At 39.9% G+C, this 26160-nt stretch overlaps 1 protein-coding gene across 1 annotated transcript in view; it reads left to right on the forward strand.

The window, feature by feature from the left end:
- Positions 1–4686: 4686 nt before the first annotated feature.
- Positions 4687–26160, forward strand: part of LOC139726747 (M-phase inducer phosphatase 1-B-like) — a 35563-nt gene continuing 14089 nt past the window's right edge. Inside the window, exons 1-3 of the mRNA XM_071637741.1 lie at positions 4687–4881; positions 11432–11761; positions 14262–14359. Coding sequence (XP_071493842.1) covers positions 11637–11761; positions 14262–14359 — 223 coding nt within the window. The 5' untranslated portion in view covers positions 4687–4881; positions 11432–11636. The remainder of the gene's footprint in view (positions 4882–11431; positions 11762–14261; positions 14360–26160) is intronic.

The following is a 26160-nucleotide window of genomic DNA, read 5'->3' on the forward strand; positions in this document are numbered from 1 at the left end:
TCACAATCATGTAATCGCTTAATTATTATATGCAAATGAGAGAATAGTTTCACAAAGCACTCATTTGCTTCCGCTTCAGTCTGCATAACAATATTACAACATCCTCATTTTCATCGTTGATGTTGTAAAAGAGAAATTATAGGCCTATACTGTCTTTTCAGTGGGTCCCTCTATTTTTTCACGCTTTTCGTATTGTTATACTCACTTCAACTACTTCAGTTTTCATGACAATGTAGAATTACTATAGATTCCACAATTACTGTGTAGTCTTTTTCATTCTACAAAGTTGTGTTTACCTAATTCTTTGTTATCACAGAAGGTGAAATGCATATGTTTTTGTCGAAAATGAAATAAAACTTTGAATTGAATTGAATTGAATTGAATTGAATTAGATTCTTGGGGGCGCTGTGGTAGGGCACAGTGGCACAGTCGATAAGACTCCCGACTCCCAGTCGGAGGACCCGAGTTCGATTCCCGCCCAGTGCCTACGTCTTTGGACAAGATTTTTTACCCACCATATCCCTCTCGACCCAGGTGTCATGCTTTATAAATGGCAACGCGAGGGTAATGATAATGGCAGGGCCCTCTGGCAGAGCGGTGATAGTACTGAAGAGGTTACCCTGAATAAATAAGACATCATTATTATTGTTGTTGTTATTATTATTATTATTGTCTTATTATTATTATCATCATCATTATAATTATAATCATTATTATTATTATTATTATTATTATCATTATCACCATCATCATCATTATGATTACAATTGTTATTATTATTATTATTGTTATCATCATCATCATCATCTTGATTACAAGTATCATTATTGATATTATCATTCGTTATCATTATCATTCTTTGTCACATCATGAATTATTATAGAATTGTATATAATCTAGTGATGATGAAATAGGTGAATCAAGGGGCTATGAAAGCTGCTGATTTGTTAACAAACAGAATGACCCTTCATTATGTACATGTGCAAACATCATCACAAAATATTTGTCCGTCTATGCAGTTATACACACAAGCATAACCGATCTTTTAAATAATTAGCTCATCTTTCTTTGATTTTTTCAAGAAGGCTTTGAAAACCGTATACTCCATTGTATATTAAGCCATGCGCATATACAAAGAATTAGAGATGGTTATTATGCGTTTCATAAATGAGAAATGTTATCATCATGGAGTTGTGTGGTCATGACATCATGATTTATTATTGCACATTATCAATAATGACTAACATAAAATGGTTCGAATATGTTTAGACTTCTGTATTACATAGGCCTACCTTTCTCATCATTGTTTTAGGGGGGGTGGTCCGATACTAATGCAACTCTCGCTGTTGCTGTTTACATTATGAAAGGGGTGTTACTCTTCACACTGAAGTCAACTCGAACTTATTCATTTATGAGGAGTATAGATCTCGACTAGCAGATCTAAATCTCTGTCGTTATTGTGCTGTTTGATGGCTTCCTATTATATAAATTGGTGACATGCGCACAGTGGTGCAAGGTTTGTTTGTTGCTTGGTTTTGTTCTGTTTTGAGATTGTTTTGTGTTTTTCATGGACAGTCTTGGCTTCTTATAGCTTCATTATCTCTGTAGATGCTAGTGGAACCCGTCAATTGCTAGCTCTCATAATTGTCTATCTTTAAAGGGGCACTGTGTTATGCAGTGCGTTAGACTCTGCATGTTACATTCAAATGGAAGTCCCGAATTCGAGTCCTGTATTTAGTGCTCACGTCCTTAGATTGTGCTGTTTTTACCCATGAATGTTCCCGTTGACCTATGAAATGGGTATAGGCTACCTTGCCAAAATGGGACAAGAAAAATGGCATAACGACCCTCTGAAACGGAGTGCTAACATAGAAGAGGTCACTATGATACTTTGGGTAAATTAAAGGGATGGCATATAATGTGGGATGAGGTGAGGATATTCAGCTTTTAACTTTCTGCGAGATAATTGGAAATCACTGACAAAATTTTAAAGAGCATACAATTCAAAGAAGAATTCAAAGTTTATTTGATGAAAATCGGTTTTGAAATGGCTGAGATACCCCGAAACAAACTAAGTAACACAAAACGGTCTTAATCCCATGAGGCGTCTGGGTCCCATGGTCTTTAATGCTGGGATCGCTTTGTTTTGAATATTTCAGCCATTTTAAAATCAATTTTCCTAAAAAAAGAGTGAATTTCTCATAAAAATCATGCTCTCCCATATTTCGTAATAAGTTTCTCATTGTCTCAAAAAAAAAAAATCCTCATCAAGCAGGGCTCATGGAGCAGTTATTTCAAAAATGTTCCAGATATCACATTTGATGTAAATGTGTAGGACAGGTCAGTTGTATCACAAAACATCCCACCATTATTATTGCAATTTTGCAATAAAGCCTAAAATATTAGGAGATATGACTATTCATTTCTCAATAAACCATAACTGTAGACGGTTTACAGTCTGGAAATGATTTTATTATTGTTCTCATCTTTTTATATTCAACAATACTTAACATAGATTGTAATACTTATTAACATTTTTACATTGATTGTTTCTATCCCTAACTCACATTTTATTTTGAAGCAATAAAGCTGGGTTTTTGTTTCATCTGCAAATGGTAAACAATGCCTTGATTATAGTTTTCTTTTGACCACTCTTGCCTATATCTCGGTGGTATTATGAGGGCATATACCTTACATCAAACATTATTTATGCCTCGTTCCATAACATCGCTCTGAATCAATTTTGAGAGTTAGCGATTTTATAAAGTATAGTTGCCTGCAGATAATAGCATGCAAACGGAGGCCCGTAATGTGAGCCTCCGAAAAGTCACCTCGCATGCCTGATCTGGATATGATAACCTGAGCAAAACAAAGCCCCCCCCCCCCAAAAAAAAAAAGTAATAATGATAACAATAAATAAATAAATAAATAAATAAATGAATGTAAAAAAAATAATAAGAAGGTAAGAGGCCCGACAGACTTTTTGACATGCGTTGTGTCATTTGTTATAAACAGTGATGGTCGAAGCAATTGCATAATTCATGTGCATATAATTACGATATCAAATGTGGAGATAATGCCGTCGTCTTTATAATGAAGTGGTTTAAGTCGCTCATCACTGACTCGAAAAAGTATTTTAAAAAAGAAAAACATATTTCCATGAAATTCAAAAAGTATAGGCCTATAGGTACCTATATCATTATTCTTCTAAGCGAAATATTATAAATGTTATACATATCAAGCATGTTTACAACTGGTGTTATTTTGATGTTACCTACATTCAGGAGCTTTGTCAGGGGTTGATGTCATCAGTCCATGGATTTGCATGCGTAACTTATAATTTTCTTTTTTACGTATTTCAATCCTTAGCATTGATACTTTTAATTCAGCAAATAAATTTCATGAGATGATAAGCCGGCTTACATAAAACAATAGGCCTATTGTTATAGTTCTACAAATAGCTATAGGCCTACATGTGGGGCGTTAAGGACAAATAACCCAAACATTTGTAATTAGCATTTAAGAAGGAGATCCGTTTCAGAATCAAGCCAACCTCAGCAAGACAATTATAAAAAACCTCTACTCCGCATCAGTCCGCAGAATTAAAAACTGCACTGTCCATGATAAAACTATTTGCATATAGACGCATATAGACAGTTGCATATGCATCCGGGGTTTTGTGGTTCACCATGCTACAAATAATTCTCTGCTTGCTTTACTTGCTTTTCCCGATTGTTATTCCAAGTACTCTTGCTTCTGCAAAAATCATAATATCTGTGGGCATACTAGCATATGGATATATCTCCAGCATATATACCTGTATCACTTTTCTACATTTTCTTATCCCCGCAGCCGCTGCCCCCCCCCCCCCCCCCCTCATTGGTTGGGGTCTGTTCACCGGAGATGAGCTTTTATCGACATCGAGTCATGTGTGATCCTACGTGTCATGTTAGATTAATAATATATGTATAGTATACGTGTAGGCCTCCCTGTGATTATTCAAGGAGGTACTAAAGGCGAGCATAGTACCTCCTTGCTTTATCCAGGGAGGTGAGACACCTCCCTGCTTTATCTAACAGAGATTTTACAGCTAGTGATCGTGATGAATACAGCGAACATACAAAGGTTCCTTTTTTGCAATGCCAATAGGTCCTATGACTGTGTCAAATCATTACCATGTTTGTCTAATATGAAGGCTAGCTGCATGCTTATTTACTTGAACCCCTTCATTTGTCACTCTAAGCTTGCGATATTTGATATCAAGATTTTTCCTTGAAACAAAACGTGAGCTAACTCGAAGATTGTGCTTTGTTTGCTCTGCCTTGCTCTTTGTTCACTTTCAAGTACTCTCAGGACCCATCTGTACTTCAAATTCCCCGCGCCCATCAAAACTGACCTGTGCGTGGCCCTCGTCTTTTGTCTGTGTTGTGTCATGTGACCAAGCGAAGCACGCTCTCTGCCACTCGCGTGTGTTTTCATTCAAACGTAAGGCGGCATTTCACTTCCGCATTAGCGTGCATTCACACACGCGTGTGTGTAGAAAGGATTGAATGCAATAGACCTTCATTGAGAGTTATTGTATTGATGGCCTACCCCTATAGTGTAGTACAGTAGACCGAGGTACGGTCTTTCTGTGTCGGGCGCAGGCGAAAATCGATTTCATTCCAGTTCATGGATTCGCCAGCTGCACGCAGAGGTCTTTCCTGCTAGTTTTTCTGCCATTTTGAGGTAGTTATAGAGCTAGGTTTGAGGCCCTGCAAGTGCAAGTCTGCTATCAACTTCACCTTCAGTTCCATCGAAAAGCAGGTCATGGTTCACGTCGACAGAATCAGGATCATTCAGTCTCGGTCGACACAACTATCAATCATTCCCCAAACTCAGGTTGGTTCTTACACTCACAGGTTACACTTTTAGTACATCTTCACCATTCATCTGCAGGGACCAGGTAAAAAGGGTAGGCAGACATCGCTACAATCTACGGCTGTGCAGTGTCTGGACATGTAAATTCTTCTCCTTTTTCGGCAATTGCACAATTGCCCCTTTTTCATACTAATGTTAGAAATGGCTCTACTGTACAAGTCTCGTATAGACGTATTATAGTATTTCTAATTGAGATTTCTACTGTAATATTAAAGTGCAACAATGTCATGCCATAATGGTAAATTGGCTCTGCTACCTTCAACAAGTCTTCTTCTTCTTCTTCTTCTTCATGTGTATGGTAGGTGTGCAACACACCGACCGGGTCTATATCGACCGACCGCGCACTAATGGCATTGCGCGTACAGAAAGAAAATGTACGCGTGGGTCTATGCGCAATGGTGTTCGATTCTCCACTGGGCTACGCTACCGAGTAAAATGTGGCGAAAACAACTAGAACTATTCTAAGTATTCCCTCTAAATTACCGAAATTTAGCAAAATCGAATAAGGTTTATCGTGTAGCTACATATAACTAGGCCTACCTTTGCTGACTCGTTAGATGTAGAGTATCCTTCTGTAATAAATTTGACGATTTTGACGGCAAAATTGTCACCGCCGCTTGTACGATCGTGCACACACGTTACACATACATACACATGACATAAACATTTTGTCGCCCGCTAGCTACGACAGTACAAGTTGATGGAGAAACGAGAAATGAATGTGAAAAAAACAAACCGCCTCATCTAATTTATTTCAATTACCCATGGTACGGTGAAAAGTTTCCTAATGAAAATCAATTCAAATTCATCAAACAGTCCTTCAAAAGTAATATCGAAGGATTCAAAATATATTCAAATATTATTGGGGGGAAAATGACGGCTAGAAAAAAACAGCGGCCTGTCGAAAAAACGCATTTAAGTGCCCTTTATACGTATTATCAGGGTGGTCGGTTGAAATGAGCAGGGCAACTGAGTGCGGAAAAAATGACACCCCACGCGTTCGAAGCCGCCATCTAAGAGCGCGTACCTCAGATCGCATTTTCAGCGCGTGCTTGTGAATCCGGAGTATTTTTTCTACACGTGAGTAAAATCTCAAGCAAATTGTGAGATTTTTCACGTTTCTATTGATAGAAAAACGTTCGGTGTCCGGTATTACGAACACCCAACCATACTGTCCAACACCCCTTATTAGGGGCCAACCGGACAGGGGGTGCACTGGTGTTAAAATTGCGCGGAGAGAGAAGTGTGGGGTCTAGTTGCTTTGCTCCTGGATGTATTGTAGGGTTGCTGCTTTAAAAGAGTCCTTGCTTGTGATGTTAGAAACTGTTGATGGGAGTGAGTTCAAGTCTATGATTGTTCTTGGGATAAACGAGTATTTATAACAGTTTTTGTTCGTGGCGATAGGGATGAAGCTTGTAGTGGATGATTTCCGGAGAACCCTTCGGACCGGACGCAGGGCTTTTCGAACTGGGATGGATAGGCGACCCGCAAGCGCTTCGCGGAATGTGGTGATGCAGCCTACTCTGCGTCGATGTTTCAGCAGCTCCCAGTCTAACAGTTAACGTTACAAGACTTGACTCTTGACCTTGTGTGATTGAGGGTACCACCTATCGTCACCCTAATAACGATCTGTAGCTTGTTTATTCCAAAAGTATAAAACAAATTCGCCTAATTCTTATCTCAAACATGCCATAAATACTGCAGTTTTGAATGTCGTGACCGTCTCGTTGATTCTGAATCTCCGTTTTAAAATAACGCTATTTTAGTGCATGCGTTCCATTTTCTTCGCGCAGCTTAAAAGGGTACCTCACGATCGGCACCCCCTCCCTCCATACAGTAGGTAATACACGTGAATTTCACAGTCATGCGTCGTTACTGAGCAGAAGTGTAATTGAAACGTGTTTAGTTTGGTTTGTTAGTTCGTTTGTGAGTTTGATTTTCGTTTCTTCGTTTTTATTGTTTTCATAGCTAATGGCACTATAATCCCGCGCGTACCTTTTTGTTCTATAAGCAAACAGCCATAATACGCAGGGTGCCGATGTCAAAGTACCCTGCCGATAGGTGGTACCCTTACCATACAACTTTACACAAGTAACGTTAGAGGTCTACAAAATAAAGTTATAGAGTAGAACACGACAAGACTTGATCATGTTGATTCTTTTAACGTTGTTCGTTAAAGTAACCCCGGGGCGCTCCTGAGTCCTTGTACAGTGAGGCGTACCACGTATCGGCAGGGTACCTTTACATCGGCACCCTGGCTGTCCCTGCATATCATGGTTGTTATAGAACAAAAAGGTATGCATGGGATTAAGCGCCATGCATTAGCTATGAAAATAATAAAAACGAAGAAACGAAAAACAAACTCATAAACTAACTAACAAGCCAAACTAAACACGTGAAATTCATGTGTATTACTTATGGAGTGAGGGAGTGCTGATGATTTATAGTGAGGTAGGCCCTACCCTTTCAAGCCGCGAGAAGAAAATGTATTGCACGCACTAAAATGGCACTATTTTACAACTGAGATTCAGAATCAACAGGATGGTCACAGGGTGAGAAACTGCAGTATTTACGGCATATTTGAGGCAAATTTATACTTTTGGAATAAAGAAGCTGCAGATCCTTCTCAAAGGGTGATGATAGGTGGAACCCTCAATTATACACAGTTATACTGTGGGAGCAACTAGACAGAAAAATCTGTCTGTCCGGAGCCCAGGGAGTCTCTTATCATTTTTTACTTTATCAGCCATATCGGGATCCGTGAAGCCAGATGCAGTCTCCACGACCACGGAACATATCCTCGATGGCCAGATACAGATCGATATTTTGGTCACGTAAAAACTGTCTGGATCTAACATGTTTACAGTACATGTAGCTGTGGCAACCTTTTAGTTTTCACTTGCCAAATGAAGACAAAACTAATTTAGAGGGATCAAGAGTATTCTATGCCCTGAAAGTTCTACGGAAGTTCGAATACTGATAAATCTGCTTCTTCTTTGGTAGCCTCTTGTTTAAGGTACTGTACAGTACAGTTAGGCAGCCCCTCACAACAGACAAATTATCTTCCATTTACTCTGCTGTACAGACTTAATTTACCCGACGACGGCAAGTAGGAAACAGGGTAGAATTCCCCTTTTTCTGTTGCAACTAATACAAGAGATCGCAAAACTTGGCATACTTTAATACTTGCCTCACCCATAGTTATAAGATGCTATTTTGCATGCATGCTTTATCAGGTGAAATGGGCTTTACATCTGCTCACCTACAAGATGCAGCTGTCGCATTCAAACCACTGAACTTGCATACATGTGTGCAGCAGAGTGAGTGGAAGATCTGTCTGTTGTGAGGGGCCGACCATATTAGATTTTTGTTAACTACAACTGTACAGTTAACAAGAGGCCACTGAACAAGAGGCAGATTTATCAGTTCCGGGAAGAAGGAGTTTTGGTGTTGCTGAGTCCTTGATTGTGATACACAGTGTAGGCATCCTTGCTTGTGCGTGTAGCAGTCTACCTAAACTCGATGTAAGTTGGTGATCTCGTAGTAGATTTAGTGATTGTGAGAAGCTGGTTGTGGACCTTGGAAGTTAATATAGAACATCACACAAGCTAGAGCAGAGGATATTCTTGTTGATGTTGGACTCGTGGAGTGATGTCCATCCAACTCCTGCAGCTGCTGCATTGTTGATGAACTTAATGTGTTTAAGTACATGGTTCAGGGCAGCATTCACAGAATCTGTGTCCTATGCACCAACTTGCTAATACAACAGCTGTCCTTATCTATTAAAGGCGCATACTCCCGGTAGTGCAGAGGGCGCTGTTGACTATACTGCCGATCACCGTTAGCATTGATACGAAGCTTGCCAAAGTTGAGCTGTCATCAAGAATAAAGCGTGTAGGTGTTGCTAAGTAACGTTGCCTTTATTGTCTTCTCTGTGCATCACGCAGTCTGTAGTAATGCCAGGGTGCGTGCATATAATGTGCTTCTTATTAGGCCAAGTAAAAAAAGATAGTAGTTTCTCGTCCGGGTTTTTTGAGCAAGGCGATGAGGGAGGTCCTTACTATTTGATATCTTACTATTTTTTCGAGGATTGTCAAAATGAAAGTAATATGTGTTTCTCGTCCGGTAATTCTGAGAAAGGTAACGAGGGCTTTACTATTTCTATATCCAATTCATGAAATGAAATATCACTCTGGTAGCTGTGTTATGAGAGACCAGGTCCCAAGTGTATGTCTTGCCTGCACTTTGTGCATTTTCAAACAAATTAGATTATGTACCATACTTGAAATGAAACTTCATGCATGCGGAAATACATTTGCTTTTTCTTTCCACTACAGATGTCATCTTAATACTGGTATTTATAGTGTTGTAATGGCATTTCTGATACCAGTGTACTTGCAATTCTGATCATATTGTGCTATGAAATGAAACAGGTATAAAACATGTCTCTCAACAAAGAATGTACGACTGAAATAAATTCCATGATATTCAAAACACTGCTTTATTCATTATTGGTGTTTGTGACTTTTTGTGTCCACACAGCTGGTGGGTATGTATCTGCATTTCTTCACAGTACCGGTACAATAATTATTGTAGCACATTCAACTGGAAACTGGCTTGTACAATTGCAGATGGATGTCAAAATGATACTGATATGGCATTATAGCATTAAACATTTAAAGATGTTTCTTCATGTTCTAAAATGACATTTGATAATCACTCATTTGGATGATGAATGATTGTATACCACACTACAGATGATACGACTCACGGCCGTGTCCGTGAATTTACATCGTAAAGAAAAGTATCCTGCAGAAATACGAGACAAACCAGAATCCGTGGAAAAGTTATTTATTTTGTAGATACACCCATTTGATAATTCTACATTTGCTGGAAAAGCGCATTCATTTTCTCTTCAAAATAGAACAATACATCGCCGTCATATGCAACGTTACAGAGCAGAGTGTATGGGCTTCTACACATTCGAATGTGTTCATGCGTGCGTGCGTGGACAGCTGACAGACCAGGGGGGTGGGGACCCTGACAATCCAGCTACTACAAACACGCATACGTATGTGACCGGCACGGCCACACTGCACTGGCACCGTACCTTCCGACACTGCACACACATGCACATAGTCACAATGACATGAAAATGTATACATACAAACTCGATACAATCCTCACGAGCATTTGTACAGTACAATTCATCCGCTTAAAATATGAGAAACGGGGAAAAATACGAACAATGCGCGAAATATGCGTGGAATATCAGCGATTGATCGCAAAAATCATGTTGCCGCTTTCGCGTTCACGACGTACCGAGCGCGCTGTATATCACAGCTAGCCCAGGCCGGCCCGCCCGCGCCCATCCAACTACAGTTCGACTGCTTTGTGCGTCATTCCTTCTTGCCGGGCTCGCAGTGTGAAATGCATGCGTTATTACACATACGCACTACAGAAGCTACAGCTGTACTACAGCTAAGTAGAGGACGCAAGGCGTAATTAGAAATGAGACATCACGATTGGTAGGTGAATTGTCGATTTTTTTTCGGCGGCCGAAAAAATAGTAAATATCGAAAAAGTCGATGCGGCAACTGAAAATCGATGCGGGCGGGGAGCGGGCTGGGACGAGAATTATGAATTTCTTGGTATTTTCAGCGCCATTTTGAAAATAGTAAATAGTAAAAAAATCGATGCGGCGGCCAAAATCGATGCGCGCGAGGACGAGAAACTGGTTTCTTTTTTTACTTGGCCTTATATCACAAAAGAAGTTTGCTAAAGCTGTCATCCCCCTCAGCCGAATCATGAGCCGAACTGTGATTGGACCACTGACTACAGTGGATTGGACTTCTTCGGACTCGGGGGAAATGGGTCACAGTGTACGAAGCGCTAAAGAGGAGTTGATTGCGTAGGTCTCTATAGGAAACTTGCGCCGTGCGCCCGTGTATGCATTTGACTAAACCACCGTGACCAAGTGCCTTTAAGGCTTAGGATGCTGAATTTGGTAGGATAATAACTTCAGCTCAGTCATGACCATGATTGCACATTGATAATGAACTGCACTACTAGAACCCCTATTTACAGTACTATAGTGCTCTTGACCTCTAGTTCCAGGTATAAAATGATGTGATCATAAAGTTATTGCGATTGATTGGACCGTAGTAAAAGTTATAAACAAGATATGCTGCTCTAAAGTACCAACAATGATGAACTGATCAGCTTAAGCAAAGAGGGGTGCAATGCTCACATTCTTGGGCATGTAATATGCTTTTTAATGCCCCAGGCTTCAGAGTTATTCGGTTAACTACATGTAGATGCTTTTGTTCTTATCAGTGTCAAGTTATATTACATTCCAATAACCAAAGGTCGTCAGACTGTTTGACACCAAATTGATACTGTGCTCTACTTGTTTCATCCACAATAGCCTTCCATTTGATGCATTTCTTAATTATTAATTCTTTCTTTCTTTTTTTCTTCCGGTTGTTCATGTAATTTTCTATCAAATCAGATCCATCAACCTTCAAGAACATACTTGAGCCAAATGAAAACAGCCGACACCTAGCGGCCCTTTTTTATTCACAGACGTATCAAGCCCAGCAACGTATCACGTACCTGGTGACTGAACACTTTCCTCAACTCCCAAGCTCAACGTTCCGAGAATTCATCGACTCCCATCTTTATTCCCGACACGCTTGCGGACAGAGTTCGAGACCATGGATCGGAACAGGAAGAAGTTAAGGCTCCCGCTGACCAGCGAGGGCGTCTTCTCACCTTCATTCTCCCAGACCCAGTCCAGTCCCATGACGGCCCTATCTGCTTGCATGGGAGAGCTGTCATGGTAAGCCACATCTAACACTTGTAACAAAACTGTCATTACAAGGAAGTAAGAATTTAGACAGACAGGGGAGGAATATTTCTTTGTAATGTATTTTTTACATTTGAAAGTCAATGAGTTGGTCATATGTGACAGTGCATCACAAAACCAACAAAAAGTCACACGCATTGATTTTGTGTGAGGACTGAAAATATGTAAAATCTGTAAACGCAGCCAATCTTGAGTTTTTTGTATTTCTTGAAAGAGCAAGGCTTCTTCTCATAATAGTGTACGAGCTGAAATTTTCGCGGTGGTTTTATTTTCGCGAATTTTGCGAATCGCCTTTGAACCGCGAAAATAACAACATGCAAAAATAACAACGCGCGAATAGCTAAGTTCAGTTAGACCCTCGCAACCGCGAAATTAACACGCGAAAATGTCCTCCAAGTAGCAATTCACGAAAATATCTGTACGCGAAAATTTCAGCTCATACAGTACTAGAGTTTGGAATCATAAAACTAACAGGAAATTGTGTTTTTAGCAGTTTTTCTCAAACACTTTCTGGTAGAATAGTTTGATAAGGTGCGCCTTATAGAGTCCCCTTTTCATTTCTTAAAAACCCTTTCCATACTCTTCACTTTTAACTCTAATAACTTTGGAAAGGATGATGCAACTACTTTGAAAGTTTGCATTAATTAATCATTTGCAGAATGTGTTAATAAAGCATGCTCAATTTCAGCTTAATCTGATAATCCCTTAGTTGTTGCTCCTGTGGTTGCCATCCTGTTTTTGTTCCATTCATCACACAGCTAGCCTGGCTTGGTAAAGATTAAGCGCTTGAGTAAACCCTTTGCTTCAGAGCCTCTTTACTCAGTACACACTTTCCACAATGTGTGCTTTCTTTCCAATATTAGGATAGGTCAGGAGAGTCCATTTGAATTGAGTTTTACTTCGTTTTAAATCAGCTCTTTCAGAATCTGCTCTAAACTGAAAATCCATGTCTGGAGACTTTTTGTTGGTTTTGTGATGCTGGGTCACATTAATATACTTACCTGAGCTGCTCATCCTTATACATGTATGTGTCAACTATGTATTGTTTCATGAAACTCTCCTCCTCCCCTTTCAAAAAAACACACACACACACACACACACACACACACAACACCACTGATGCAATGTTAATGTTGATTATTGATTATTGTTTTTTAATTACTGTTATTCGTGTAGTTATTATTATTACTACTACTAATTGTCCCCGCCGAACGAGTTCGAGCAGGGGACTATGAAACGGGCTCCGTACGTGTGTGTGTCCGTGTGTCCGTCTGTCCGTCTGTCCGTCTGTCCGTCCGTCTGTGCGTCCGTGTGTGATCAAAATGTTCAAAATGCTACTCCTTCGCCATTTCTAACCCGATTTTGATTCTGTTTGCTTTATATGATAGCACTACATGGGAGCTTTGAAACTTCTATACAGAATTTCAGTTGTGACCTTTGACCTTGACCTTTGACCTATATTGTACATTTTGCTTCAAAATGCTACTCCTTCGCCATTTCTAACCCGATTTTGATTCCGTTTGCTTTATATGATGGCACTAGGTGAGGGCTTCAAAACTTCTACACAGAATTTTGACCTTTGACTTCTTTGACCTTTGACCTTGATTTTTGACCTATATTGTACATTGCCTACAAAATGCTACTCCTTCGCCATTTCTAACCCGATTTTGATTCCGTTTGCTTTATGTGATGGCACTAGGTGAGGGCTTCAAAACTTCTACACAGAATTTTGACCTTTGACTTCTTTGACCTTTGACCTTGATTTTTGACCTATATTGTACATTTTGCTACAAAATGCTACTCCTTCGCCATTTGTAACCTGATTTCAATTCCGTTTGCTTTAAGTGATGGCACTAGGTGAGGGCTTCAAAACTTCTACACAGAATTTTGACCTTGGACTTCTTTGACCTCTGACCTTGATTTTTGACCTGTATTGTACATTTTGCTACCAAATGCTACTCCTTCGCCAATTCTAACCCGATTTCGATTCCGTTTGCTTTAAGTGATGGCACTAGGTGAGGGCTTCAAAACTTCTACACAGAATTTTGACCTTTGACTTCTTTGACCTTTGACCTTGATTTTTGACCTATATTGTACATTGCCTACAAAATGCTACTCCTTCGCCATTTCTAACCCGATTTCGATTCCGTTTGCTTTATGTGATGGCACTAGGTGAGGGCTTCAAAACTTCTACATAGAATTTTGACCTTTGACTTCTTTGACCTTTGACCTTGATCTTTTTACCTATATTGTACATTTTGCTACTAAATGCTACTTCCGGCGGGGACATATATTACGCACCGCGTAATTTCTACTTTTCCTTGTTACTATTTCTACTATGATTACCATTGTTGTCATAGTCATTGTAATGACTAGGTGATGACTTCATGATTATTCTACGATGATGCTTGTTATTGTCATCATCATCATTATTTTTCATCATCATCACTGATTACCCTGTCTTGTTCACCAGTTTCGGTTCCACCCCAAAGAGGAGGCTATCAATGTCGAGTATAGGGGAAACCCCTCCAGCTAGGCCTCTGTTCCATGGAACCTCTCCACACAGCTCAGGTAAGCTGACCGGTAGACCTAAAGATAAGATGAATGATGTTCATGATGACATGACATTTACTCCTGTGACAATTGCTACTGTCATATATTCTCCAAGGACTTAGGGTTAGGGTTTAGGTTGTGATACAGGTTTTTAGGTTTAGGTTGATATGAGGATTAGGGTTGGGGTTATGTTTGTGGGTAGAAATTATGTTTGGCTTAGGATGGAGATATTTCATGGGAGCAATTGTGGCAGGAGCAAATGTCATGGAACCAATGTTCAGCGAGGTTTTTATTTTCGCAAATTTCGCGAGTAAGGTGCTATTTGTGAAGTCAAAGACACGCAAAAATATTGACTCTGATCCCGATGTGAATGTGACGTACACGTGTACACTCTCCGTTCAGTACAGGACTCCACGATCGCGAATTTAACCACTCGCGAAATGGTCGGGAATTCCCGATTCGGGAAAATTTAGACTCGCAAAAATTATGGCGTATACAGTATGTAGGCAGACATGATACTTGTACCCTGTCACATTGATGTATGACAGAACCTTACATGACTGTTTCTTGAATGAGACCTCTGGATGATTTCAGACTTTAACATTTGAAAAACTTTTGATTGGTAATATTTGGTACTAAGTTTCAGAATTTATAGCAACTGGGATGTGGAATAAGAATGTTTTCAAAGATGATAACAAATCATGATGAACAAGGATGATGACAATAAGGTAGCTTCACCATAAGAATGCATTCAACATGAGTGACGGCTCAAGGAAGCAGAACAAAAAGAGGAAGCATGCATAAATTCTACACAGGTGAACATGTTAAGCAAGCAGTATTGTAATGGATTACATAAAATGCTACATTTCTGAAATATGTAAGCCTCCTACAAATTTGTATGTCATCATCCTCGCTCAATGCAATATGCTTTGAGTTTTTCAGAGCATTGGCTTCTCTGCTCAAGGGCAACAACAAATTCTACAAATATATACTTGGCACTGTCTCTTTTATGCAGTGGCGGATCCAGAGGGGGGCGCAATCGGCGCACGCTCCCCCTATATTTCGTTAAAAACAAAAGAAATAAAAAGAAAAAAATGAAATGAAACCCAAAAGTGGCACCACAAATATTAGTTGTGCCCCCCCCCCCTTCCAGAATTCCTGGATCTGCCCCTGTTTATGTACTATGTTATGCAATATCATGAAAATACAAAGTCACTGCTGAGTCGATACAATGCTTCAATGCATAGCTGAGAATGTTTTATTGGTATTTCATTTCTGGAAGACAAGTCAGAAAATATAAACATGTTTTTGAACAGGAGACTTACCAAGTACTGACGTATCTCATCTAGTTTGAAAATTTGTTTTTTTGTTTGTTTGTTTTTACCAGTATCACTGATTGTCATTATGTTCATTAGATACATGATAAAATCAAAGAATTATGTTTTCAATTTTCATGAAATTTCTTACAAAATATGTTTTGTTTTTGGACATATATGCATCACTCTGTTTGTTGCAGTCGACTTCAACATATAGGGGGCATTTCATTGCAACAGCCATGCATGTAAACAATAATACATTGGAGAATGACCGTATCCGGGCACTTACCCCCTGGGCAACTACCCTCCGGATAATTACCCCCCAGGTCTATTCCCCCTTAGGGCAACTACCCCCCGGACAATTACCCTCCTAGGGTAATCACCCTCCAGGGCCATAACCCCCTAGGACAATTACCACCCGGTCATCTACCCTCCTAGGGCAACAACCCCCAAGGGCAATTACCCCTAGGACATCTACCCCCTGGATATCTACCCCCTGGGTAACTACCCCCTGGATGACTACCCCCCGGATAACTACCCCCCAGATAACTACCACCCGGATAACTACCCCCTGGATAACTACCCCCCAGATAACTACCCCCTGGATAACTACCCCCCGGATAACTACCCCCTGGGTAACTACCCCCCGGATAACTACCCCCAGGATAACTACCACCCGGATAACTACCCCCCGGATAACTACCCCCAGGATAACTACCACCCGGATAACTACCCCCCGGATAACTACCCCCAGGATAACTACCACCCGGATAATTACTCCCCGGATAACTACCCCCGGGATAACTACCACCCGGATTACTACCCCCCCCCCCATAACCATACCCCGAACCCCCCCCCCCCCCCCCCGCCCCCTCCTGATACTTACCTACTGGACAACCCCCCCCCCCCCCCCCCGCCCCCCGAAAGTTACCACCCGTTGTAATTTTTCCATAAGTTCATAACACCATATCAGAAGATGCACCTTTCTCTTACACTGTCATCATTTGTGACCCTGCACCTCAAAACAAACTAAAAGTCGCCAGATATGAATTTTTATAGTTAAGACCATATTCTGAAAGAGCAGACTTTAAGCTTTAAAATGATGTATAACTCAAATCAAATGGACTCTCCGAACCTATCTAAATATTGGAAAGAAAGCACAAACTCAGGAAAAGTGGGAACTGAGAAAAGAGGCTCTGAAGTACAGTGTCTATTCAAGCGCAGAATCTCTACCAAACCGTGCTGGCTGTGCGATGAATGGGACAAAGAACAGGAAGTAAACCGCCAGATTTACAACAATGAAGGGATTATCAGATTAAACTGAAATTAAGCATGCCTAATTAACACATTCTGTCCATAATTACTGCCAATTTTCAAAGCAATATAGCACTATCCTTTCAAAGGTTATTAGAGTTGAAAGTGAAGAGTGTGGACAAGGTTTTTCAGAAATGAAAAAGGGATTCTAAAGACACGCATAATCACACTATTCTACCAAAAATGTTCGAGATAAACTGCTAAGAAAACACACTTTCCTGCCCGTTTTATGATACCAAATTTTAGCATAAAAGAAGACCCGCTCTTTCAGAAAATATGAAAAAGTCAAGTTCGGCTAGGTTGACCCATTTCACTTATTTTCAGTCCTCACGCAAAATCAGTGTGTGCGGCTTTATGTTCGTTTTGAGGTGCACGGTCACATTTACTCTTTTGGCTTGTCATTTTCTACCGTTATAACACATTAGACGATAAATATAAGAAAAGGAGAGTTGATTTCACTGCAATTCATATTCCGTTAACATTAGCGAGGAACCCTTCGATATAAAGCCATAATTTCTGATAGGATCCGGGCACGGTTTTATGAAAGTTATCAGTCCTGACAAGCTGTCAGTTCCACACAAGGAGGTGACAATCTCTTCCCACATCCTTGATATACTAGTTGTTAATGCCCAATAATGCAGTAGGGCAATTCTGAAATGAGCGTTAACGGTATAACACTAAAATAGTTACAAAATTGATGAAACAATACAAAGAAAGCACATTAAGACAGAGACGAAGTACACAAATAATGATACAGTGCACTCCCGTTACAACGAACACGGTTATAAAGAAATTTCGTTGTAACGAAGCAAAACTTCTGGTCCCAAAATTATCGCCATTAAAGTCTATGTACAAAATTCGCTTATAACGAAGACGGTTATAACAAAATTTTCGTTATCACGAAGTCTTTTCTGAGCGCCACTGACAAAGAAAAACAAAAGAAATGTGCTCCGTTACAACGAAATGCGGATCGCATTCGAAAATGCATAGCGGAACAAGCATTTTTAAAGCGTCTCTGCATGAGCGAACGCATCATTGAATGTTCACTCCCGTGTATCACGCACAGTTTCCGAGGGGAACTTGCGTTATTGTAATACAATAATCTGAATTCAGTTAAGGTTTGTTTCATTGTTCCGAAGTCCTTTAATACAAAACACACAGATTCTGATACAACTAAATGTCCCTTAGTTCGGAAATGAAAGAGGGTTTGTTATTAAGCACATTTTGGCGTTATTCCAAAGGTTCGTTAATCCGATAATAGAATATGGTCCTTATTTTTATTCTTATACGTTTCGTTAGTCCGAAAATGACAGGAATTCAAAACGTTCGTTAATCGGAACATTACAAAAAGTATCGTTAATCCATGGTGGAAAAAGGAGAGTACACTAACAAAGCTTAAGAATTGCAATTCTTATAATCGTCTTAAGATAAATAAATCTTCGAAATAACAAACCTTTCTCATTTTTTTTTTCATTAACAAAATTTCTTCGGAATAACGTACCTTATTTAATTTTCGGATGAAAAAGCCTTCGGAACAACGGACTTTCTGAATAGTGAACCTTTCTCTTTTTTTGATTCATAAACCTTCAGAATGACGAACCTCATTTCATTTTCAGATCAACGAACCTTCGGAAAATGAACAATATATTATTTTGATCTATAAATTATGAACTCTCGGAATAATGATTCTGCGGAAATGCGAACCGTCACATAAACAAACCATCGGAATCCCTGGGATGGCGAAACTTCGGAATAAGGAGCCTTTGGAGTAACGTACTTTAGTAAGAAAAAACCATTGGAATAGCGAACTGTAACCAAATCGTACACCGTCATTTCTACACATGTGTGACAACACAAACAACTTTATGCTCTTTTTAAAATGTAATATTTAAACGAAATTAAAAAGGTAATCTCCCATTTTACATAGCTTTCCAGCGTATTATGAGGATTCAACAAACAGATTTTTTTATGCGTGGTTTCCTTCTTTTCGTTATACATTGCATATTACATTTGTTCGGTTATAACGAAATTTCGTTAAAACGAAAAAAAAAAAAAGCTGCCGGTCCTGAGCATTTCGTTTTAACGGGAGTGCACTGCAATGAACACACATGAGATAAATCCCTTGTAATGAGAGAAAGAGGAAAGGTGAGTTATGAATGACAGGAATAGACTACTTTCACGGTGGACAGAGAAAAGCGAGAGGGAAGAGGAAGATGATGGGTCAAAACCAGGGCACGTGAGGCATGAGATATAAGCGCCTCAAAATAAAGAAGTGTTACATGGAGTTGTGGTAAACGATAGACGATTGTGGTTAAAAAAATATTGCAAAAATTTTAACTCATTCTGAAGTGTAACATTGTGTTATGAGTGGTTCACAATCTACAAGCTTTGCTTTTTAGTGGACCTCTCCATTCTTTTTTCCTTTTTTTTCAACTGAAGCATGACTTTGTATTTTTTTTTTGCCAGTATGCGCTCCTATGTTTATTGATACCATTTATTAATTAAGACAAATGTTCTTTGTTTATGATGTAAAACCTGATCTATCTTGTGTTATGTTTTTGTTGAAAAAGAAAAAAAGAAGAAGAATGAAAATAAATGAATTGAATTGAATTGAAAACATTTCTTCAAAATGTCTTTAGTTCAATGGTAAAGGCATTCAAACTTAAAACTTTTTTTATACTATACTATCAAGAGAAATCCAAAATTTCGGAACAGTAAAAGAAAATACAGATTTAGCGAAAATAGTTTTGGTTAAACGCATTGACATTTACTGGATTACCGGGTAGGATATGAAGGGACAGCTTCGTTTTTTATGAACATAGAGTCAAAATACAGAGGGAGAAATTAAGCTTGTACATAAATCGTCCTAAATGCAAACGATACAAATCGTAAATCCTTAAGATGTTGTTTTCATAAGATGATGTATCAGTATGGCATCTCTGTGATTCCTGGCAGATAATATAAAGAACTTCGTTTCCTTTAGTAATGATATTCTTTTTATCAAAAGTAAGATTGGGGTGGGGGGGGGGTGGGGGCAATGACCCTGGAGGTAGTTACCCAGGGGGTAATTGGCGTGGTGCACTGTCCTGGGGGTAATTTTCCTCTTGATAGTTATAGGGGAGGGGGAGTTGTAGGCCTACTTACCCGGGGTAATCATCCATGGGAAGTTATCGGAGGGGGTAGTTATCGGGTGGAAGTTATCTGGGGTCTAGTTTTCGGAGGAGGGGGTAATTAACCTGGGGATAATTATCCTGGTGGTAATTATCTGGGAGGGGGTAGTTATCCGGGGGGGTGATTATCCGGGGGGTAATTATCCGGGGGGTAATTATCCGAGGGGTAATTATCCGGGGGGGTAATTATCCGTGGGGTAATTATCCGAGGGGTAATTATCCGGGGGGTAGTTATCCGGGGGGGGGGGGGGGGGGGGGGGGTAGTTATCCTGGGGGTAGTTACCCAGGGGGTAGTTCTCCGGGGGGGTAGTTACCCAGGGGGTAGTTCTCCGGGGGGTAGTTATCCAGGGGGTAGTTCTCCGGGGGGTAGTTACCCAGGGGGTAGTTTTCCGGGGGGTAGTTATACAGGGGGTAGTTATCCGAGGGGGTAGTTATCCAGGGGTAGTTATCCGAGGGGTAGTTATCCAGGGGGTAGTTTTCCTAAGGGGGAATTGCCCTAGGGGGTGATTGTCCTAGGAGGGTAGTTGTCCAGGGGGTAGTTGTCCTAGGGGGTAATTACCCTGGAGGGTAATTGCCATTGGAGGGTAGTTGTCCGGGGGGTAGTTGCCCTAGGGGGGAATTGTCATGGGGGGTAATTATCCGGGTGGTAGTTATCCGGAGGGTGGTTTTCCAGGGGGTGGTGTTCCTAGAACCGAGAATGACATTTCCCAAGCCTATTTCTGCTGGAGTAGTGACCTCATTACTGTCACATTGTTCGTAACCTTTCATGCAACATGTTTGTAAAGATCATTGTTTCTGAGCTGTTGTTTTCCACGCTCGCCCAGTTTCCCAGGGATCATATTGCTCCTCAGAATTAGACTGCTCTGTTCTGTTGTTGTTTGCAGCCTTCCCTCTTCCAGCCCTTGATCCTTGATCTTTAGAGTCGTCTGAGAAAACTGTTTTCTGATTTCTTTCCTTATTTCTGTCCAAACTACTAAGGACCAAGGATATCTTTTTCTTCTGATTTTATCCCCCATGTTTGAAATGTTTCTATGGTATCCAATCAAGTTCTTCCTGATCATTTGGTTCAGGATAACATAAGGCTTCATTCATCTTGCCAAGTGATCGAAAAAGTTCACAAATAGGGATTTATAGAAATAAATTTCACTCAAACTATGAATTATTGCAGGATGCTCACTACGACGATTTTCTTTTTCTTTATAGGTTAAGAATAGCAACATTTAAAGAAGCAAATAGTCATTTTTTTTGGGGGGGGGGAGGGGGTTCAGATGATAGCATCATATGGTGTTTCATTCAGATGAGAGCATCTCATTTTTTTATTTTTTATTTTTAAACAGCTTGGCAGATACAACTACACTGTAGAAAGTGAAAGCTGCATTGATGTCCACAGTAGGGTTGTGTATGTGTTTGTGTGTAAAATCATTGACTTTCAATTTATTATGACCAAAATATTATACATGTATAATAAGACAATGCTGCACACTGGCACTGGTCCGATGGTCAGGACCAGTAAAAATAACTGTCGGACCAGTAATTTTCTTCAGGAATGGACCAGTAAAAGATGGAAAAACTGGGTACCAGTACCTACTGGTCCAACAGGCAGGTGTGATCAGTAGAAAAAAAATGGGTTAGTTTGCAGCCCTGAATAAGGGATAGGTTCTAGGTATGCTAATCATGCATATTTAATTTTCAGGATGGGATGGGAGCATTGATGTACAGCTTTTGATCATAGAATCCGTGATTTTAATCCTTTTACCGCCTTTAAATGTGATCAATAAACCTACAGTATGCTTTTCTCTCTCTCTCTCTCTCTCTTTTCTGATCATGGAATGAAGTTCCTTTAAACTGGAAAAAAAAAATAGAAGAGAGATTTTCAGATCACCATAATGTAAGCATGTGTGTTTTTGTCATCTGACAAAGGAAAACATTCCTTTATGAAACTTCCCTATTGCTCCTAAAAGGTCAAATTTTTCATGTGCCCACGTACTTGTACATGATTCATGCTGACACGCCCACCTGGTTTCTTCAAGTGCTTTTGATACATGATGAATTTCATTGAGCAAATCACCCAACAAAAACAATTCAGCCATGAAAGCTTTCTGGTGTTTTGCTTTTTTTGAATGAGCAAATTACATTACCGTATATTGAGATGATCGAAGTAGTCATTAATGCCCCCTTTTACACTGGAGGGAGAATGATCTGTCCAAAGGGTTTGAAATGCTATGGAGGGCAGGTTGTAACTTCCGCAAAATAGCATGTTAACCCGTTGAGGATGTCCAGAGTGATTTTGCTACAGCACACATTTTCCATACACCCCTGCTGGAGTATACTCGGGACTCATCCCCAATGGGTGAAAACCTGAGGTTGGAACATTTTTGTATCATGACCATAGTCGTCATCTGTTGAATTGAATAGCTAGTCTATGTCCTTTAAAAGTAATGATACCTTCAACTTGTGATATGTGCATGTACTACTTTCCATCGCAATCATACTTGCAGTATCACCAGGAAGCCCACATCAAACAAAGCCAGAGCTAGCTGTCTAGCTTCACAATATATGTTGTGTTCCCAATTTGTTTACAAAACACAGAATGTAAAGATATATAGAATTATGTTTTATGCGACTGTAATCCCTTTCCTGCTAAAAGTCATCATGTCTACACTGTAGTTTTGAACAAGGCTACCATAATCTGATTTGAGAGATGTAACTCTAATTGATCTCATGTCGGGGAGAAAAAAATTGATGAAGGTTCGTGTACAGGTCAATGAGGGCTTATGTTATGAGTTGATGACTCCAATCCCCCCCCCCCCCCCCTCCAGTTTGTGTATACATTTGGCTAGTCTAGATTCTGAACTATTTTTTATGATGCTGTATTTTCATTTGTGCTGCTATTAACAGTTTGCATCAGGTCGAGTGGTGCGTGATCCCAAGAACCTGTCAGCACAGAGAGAGAATAGTCCAGACCAACTGCTCTCAGCTTAATGTCTTTCTGCCGCAGAATTTTGAGGGAGCATATTTCATGGGAATTACAAGTGCATGAACTTCAAACCTTGATAGTTAACGGAGAGCAACTGGTTTGGACTACACAAATCAAAATACAGTCAAACCTGTCTATAGTGGCCACCCAAGAGAGACGAAAAAAGAGGCCGTTTTAGACAGGTGGCCACTTTAGACAGGGGTTTTTTTTCTCCATTTTTACCCTGTTCAGTCAATTTCAGAGTCCAAATTTTCTTGCTTGTTCCACGTTGCAAAATATGGTCAGCGTATTACAGCTCATTCTTTCTTCATTTGAAATTGTAAATGATTTGATATTGATACCGTGATAAACTTTAACAGCGTTTTTATTAGTCAGCTGCTTAAATAACAGACACTGAAAGAAGAATGAAGGAAAAGTACAAAGGAACTGAGATCCATAATGACTGCACTGACACAAGCCTCTGCCCATGTTGTCGCAGGATGATAAAATGGTTATTTCATCAGTTTTGCTCTCGCTCTATTTCTCCGTCACACACACGCAATATACGGGCACTGGGGATTTAGTTCACAATCCCGCTTGATGCCGCAGAACTATGCGATATCCAAAAGAATTAAAAGCTCGGAAATATTCCTCTTTGTAAACGGGATTTACAGAATGTTTACGAGCAAGTGCAGATGAGTAATGCCTGGCATGTAGAGCCACTGCCTTCCAGAGCTAATGACGACATTTGTCTCTCTGCATCAAGGGCTTACTTCGGCCAGACGCCATAAATTGTGTTTTCTCAGAAGTTAAGCCCTGCCGATGTGGATATGCTGCCAGACATACGGTGTATTTGTTCTACCTTGTGAACAACACAGCTGTAAACAATGTTGGACTAAGCCATATCATGAGACTTTTTGTAAATGATAAGTCCCTTGCTTTCCTTTTTGCTTTGTTTCTTTCCTGTCGCTTTCCTTTATAATGGGAGAGGGGTGAATGCAGAGTTCGTGCTATAATTACGATTACCAATTTTGATCGTCAAATTTGTTTTGATTACGGGTAAATGTAGTTTACTTTGCTTTTTTGTGTGTGTACGTTTGTTTTTTAATCTTCAGAGGTTGGTGTTTTTCTTGTCCACTGCATTGCCCAAAGTTTGACTAAATTTGCATCCTTCCTAAACTCATACCATCAGTAGGACTTTGAATCTGTCTCCTGTTGTCCCCAGAAATCTCTTGTGTCTGTATATTGTCTTAACACTTTCTGCTCCAGTGTGCGTACAGCACTATGGCGTTTTCTCTGCAAATCAGCATTCCAAGCTCGCAAAGGGTTAAGTTTTAACTGCAAGCTCCCATGTTCAATTATCCATGGAAAATGCACTGGTTACATGTATTTCCATGGAATGGAGCCTTTACATTTATTCCCATTGGGCTCATACGACAGATCTAGCAACTGTAGTGTGCCTTTAAGTAAAGATGGAAACATGTTTCATAAACACTGATTTAATAAAAGAGCAGGGAGAATGTGGAGATGTCATAATCCATAAAGCCATGTTATGAGCCATCAATTTCAGCTGCACTGAATTACAGTTTAGTCTCTATTCAGACCTGTCTGGATAGTTTGCACATTAGGGTTTGTTTGTTTCTTTGTTTGATTGCTTACGTAAGTCAAAGTGCTCAAGTGAGCTATAGTGATGACTTGTGTCCATCGTATGTTGTGCATTGTGCATCACGGGCTGTGCTTCGCCTGGAGTATCGCAGAATGAAAGGTTTGCACAATACAAAGTACATTGACCTCCAAATTTTCTGTCTTTTTCGGGTCGACTCATGTTGCGTCTGAAAGCACCATGTGATGTTGTATACATGTGACCTACATGTAAGTGGAGGCTGTGTCATCTTAGGGTGCTTTTCTAAGAATCCGCTCTCTGATCGAGCCGACCTTTACAAAGAGAGTGAATTCAAACAAACACAATAAGTGAAAGTTTCCGTGAGAATTGGACGACAATTTAAAAAAAAAAAATCAGAAAGTTATAGCCATAAAGGTCCGCATCATTCCCAGCAGAATGATATCAGTCATCTTTACGTCACTCCATAGACATGCAATTTTGATGAGGTTTCAAGCGACCCCAGAAGTCTCTCACTTCCCGGCACACAAATCTTCTCTAGATTTTCCTCCTAAATTATCAACAATCATAATGATCAAGCAACACACTGAACAAGTAATAGAATTTGAAATCATCTAACTTTGATAATGGCAAAATTAAACTGTTTCATTGTTTTTTGTCACTTTCATACTTTGTCTTTTTAAGATTGGAATGGCAATTTCTTAATTTTTACCCTGTTCAGTCTGATTCTATGCCATTATCAATAAGAGGAGCATTCGTTCAAACGCATGCTTTATTCCTTAAAGTATGAACTCTTCCTGGGGCACACGGACCTATACTGTGTAGGTTGTCATTGAGCAGGAAAAGTAGGCTTCAATTAGTTCGCTGTACGTTCTCTTCAAGGGCACGGGGGGGGGGGGGGGGGGGGGGGGGGGGGGATGAAAGATATGGAAGCCATGCCTCATTCCAGAGCTTCGGATTGCCGCTATCTTAGCTGGGGATTATCTTGTCACGTTTATCTCCAAAATTATGATGTCATACATGCATCGGTGTGGATCAACAGATATCATTAATTTTTTTGGTTGAAATCCTCATCAACCGTGCATGGCATGTTTATTGAATCTGAGGTATTGTTTGGAAAAAAAGTTTGCTTATTATTGGCATATTTGCATGCTTTTGAAATGAAAACATTTCACTTCGTAAATGACAGCCCATTTATTCATTAGAGAAAAATATAAAAGAGATGTGTGTGTGTGTGTGCATGTTTGTGCATGTGTTTTTTTTTTTTTTTTTGTTTTTTTTTTTTTTGTTTTACTTTGGAAGAGGGCTTTTTGCCCTTTGCTGCTTTCCACTTCTTTAATGCTCATTTATTACATGCATCGAACCTACTTTTAATTCTAGTACCTGCAATCAGGGAAAACAGTCTGGTTACCACAGTTTAGTAATCGTATGTATTTTTGCAT

This window comes from Diadema antillarum, unplaced genomic scaffold (assembly GCF_040938485.1).
Source record: "Diadema antillarum isolate AM-2024a unplaced genomic scaffold, OU_Dant_1.0 seq00000098_RagTag, whole genome shotgun sequence".
Taxonomy (NCBI): domain Eukaryota; kingdom Metazoa; phylum Echinodermata; class Echinoidea; order Diadematoida; family Diadematidae; genus Diadema; species Diadema antillarum.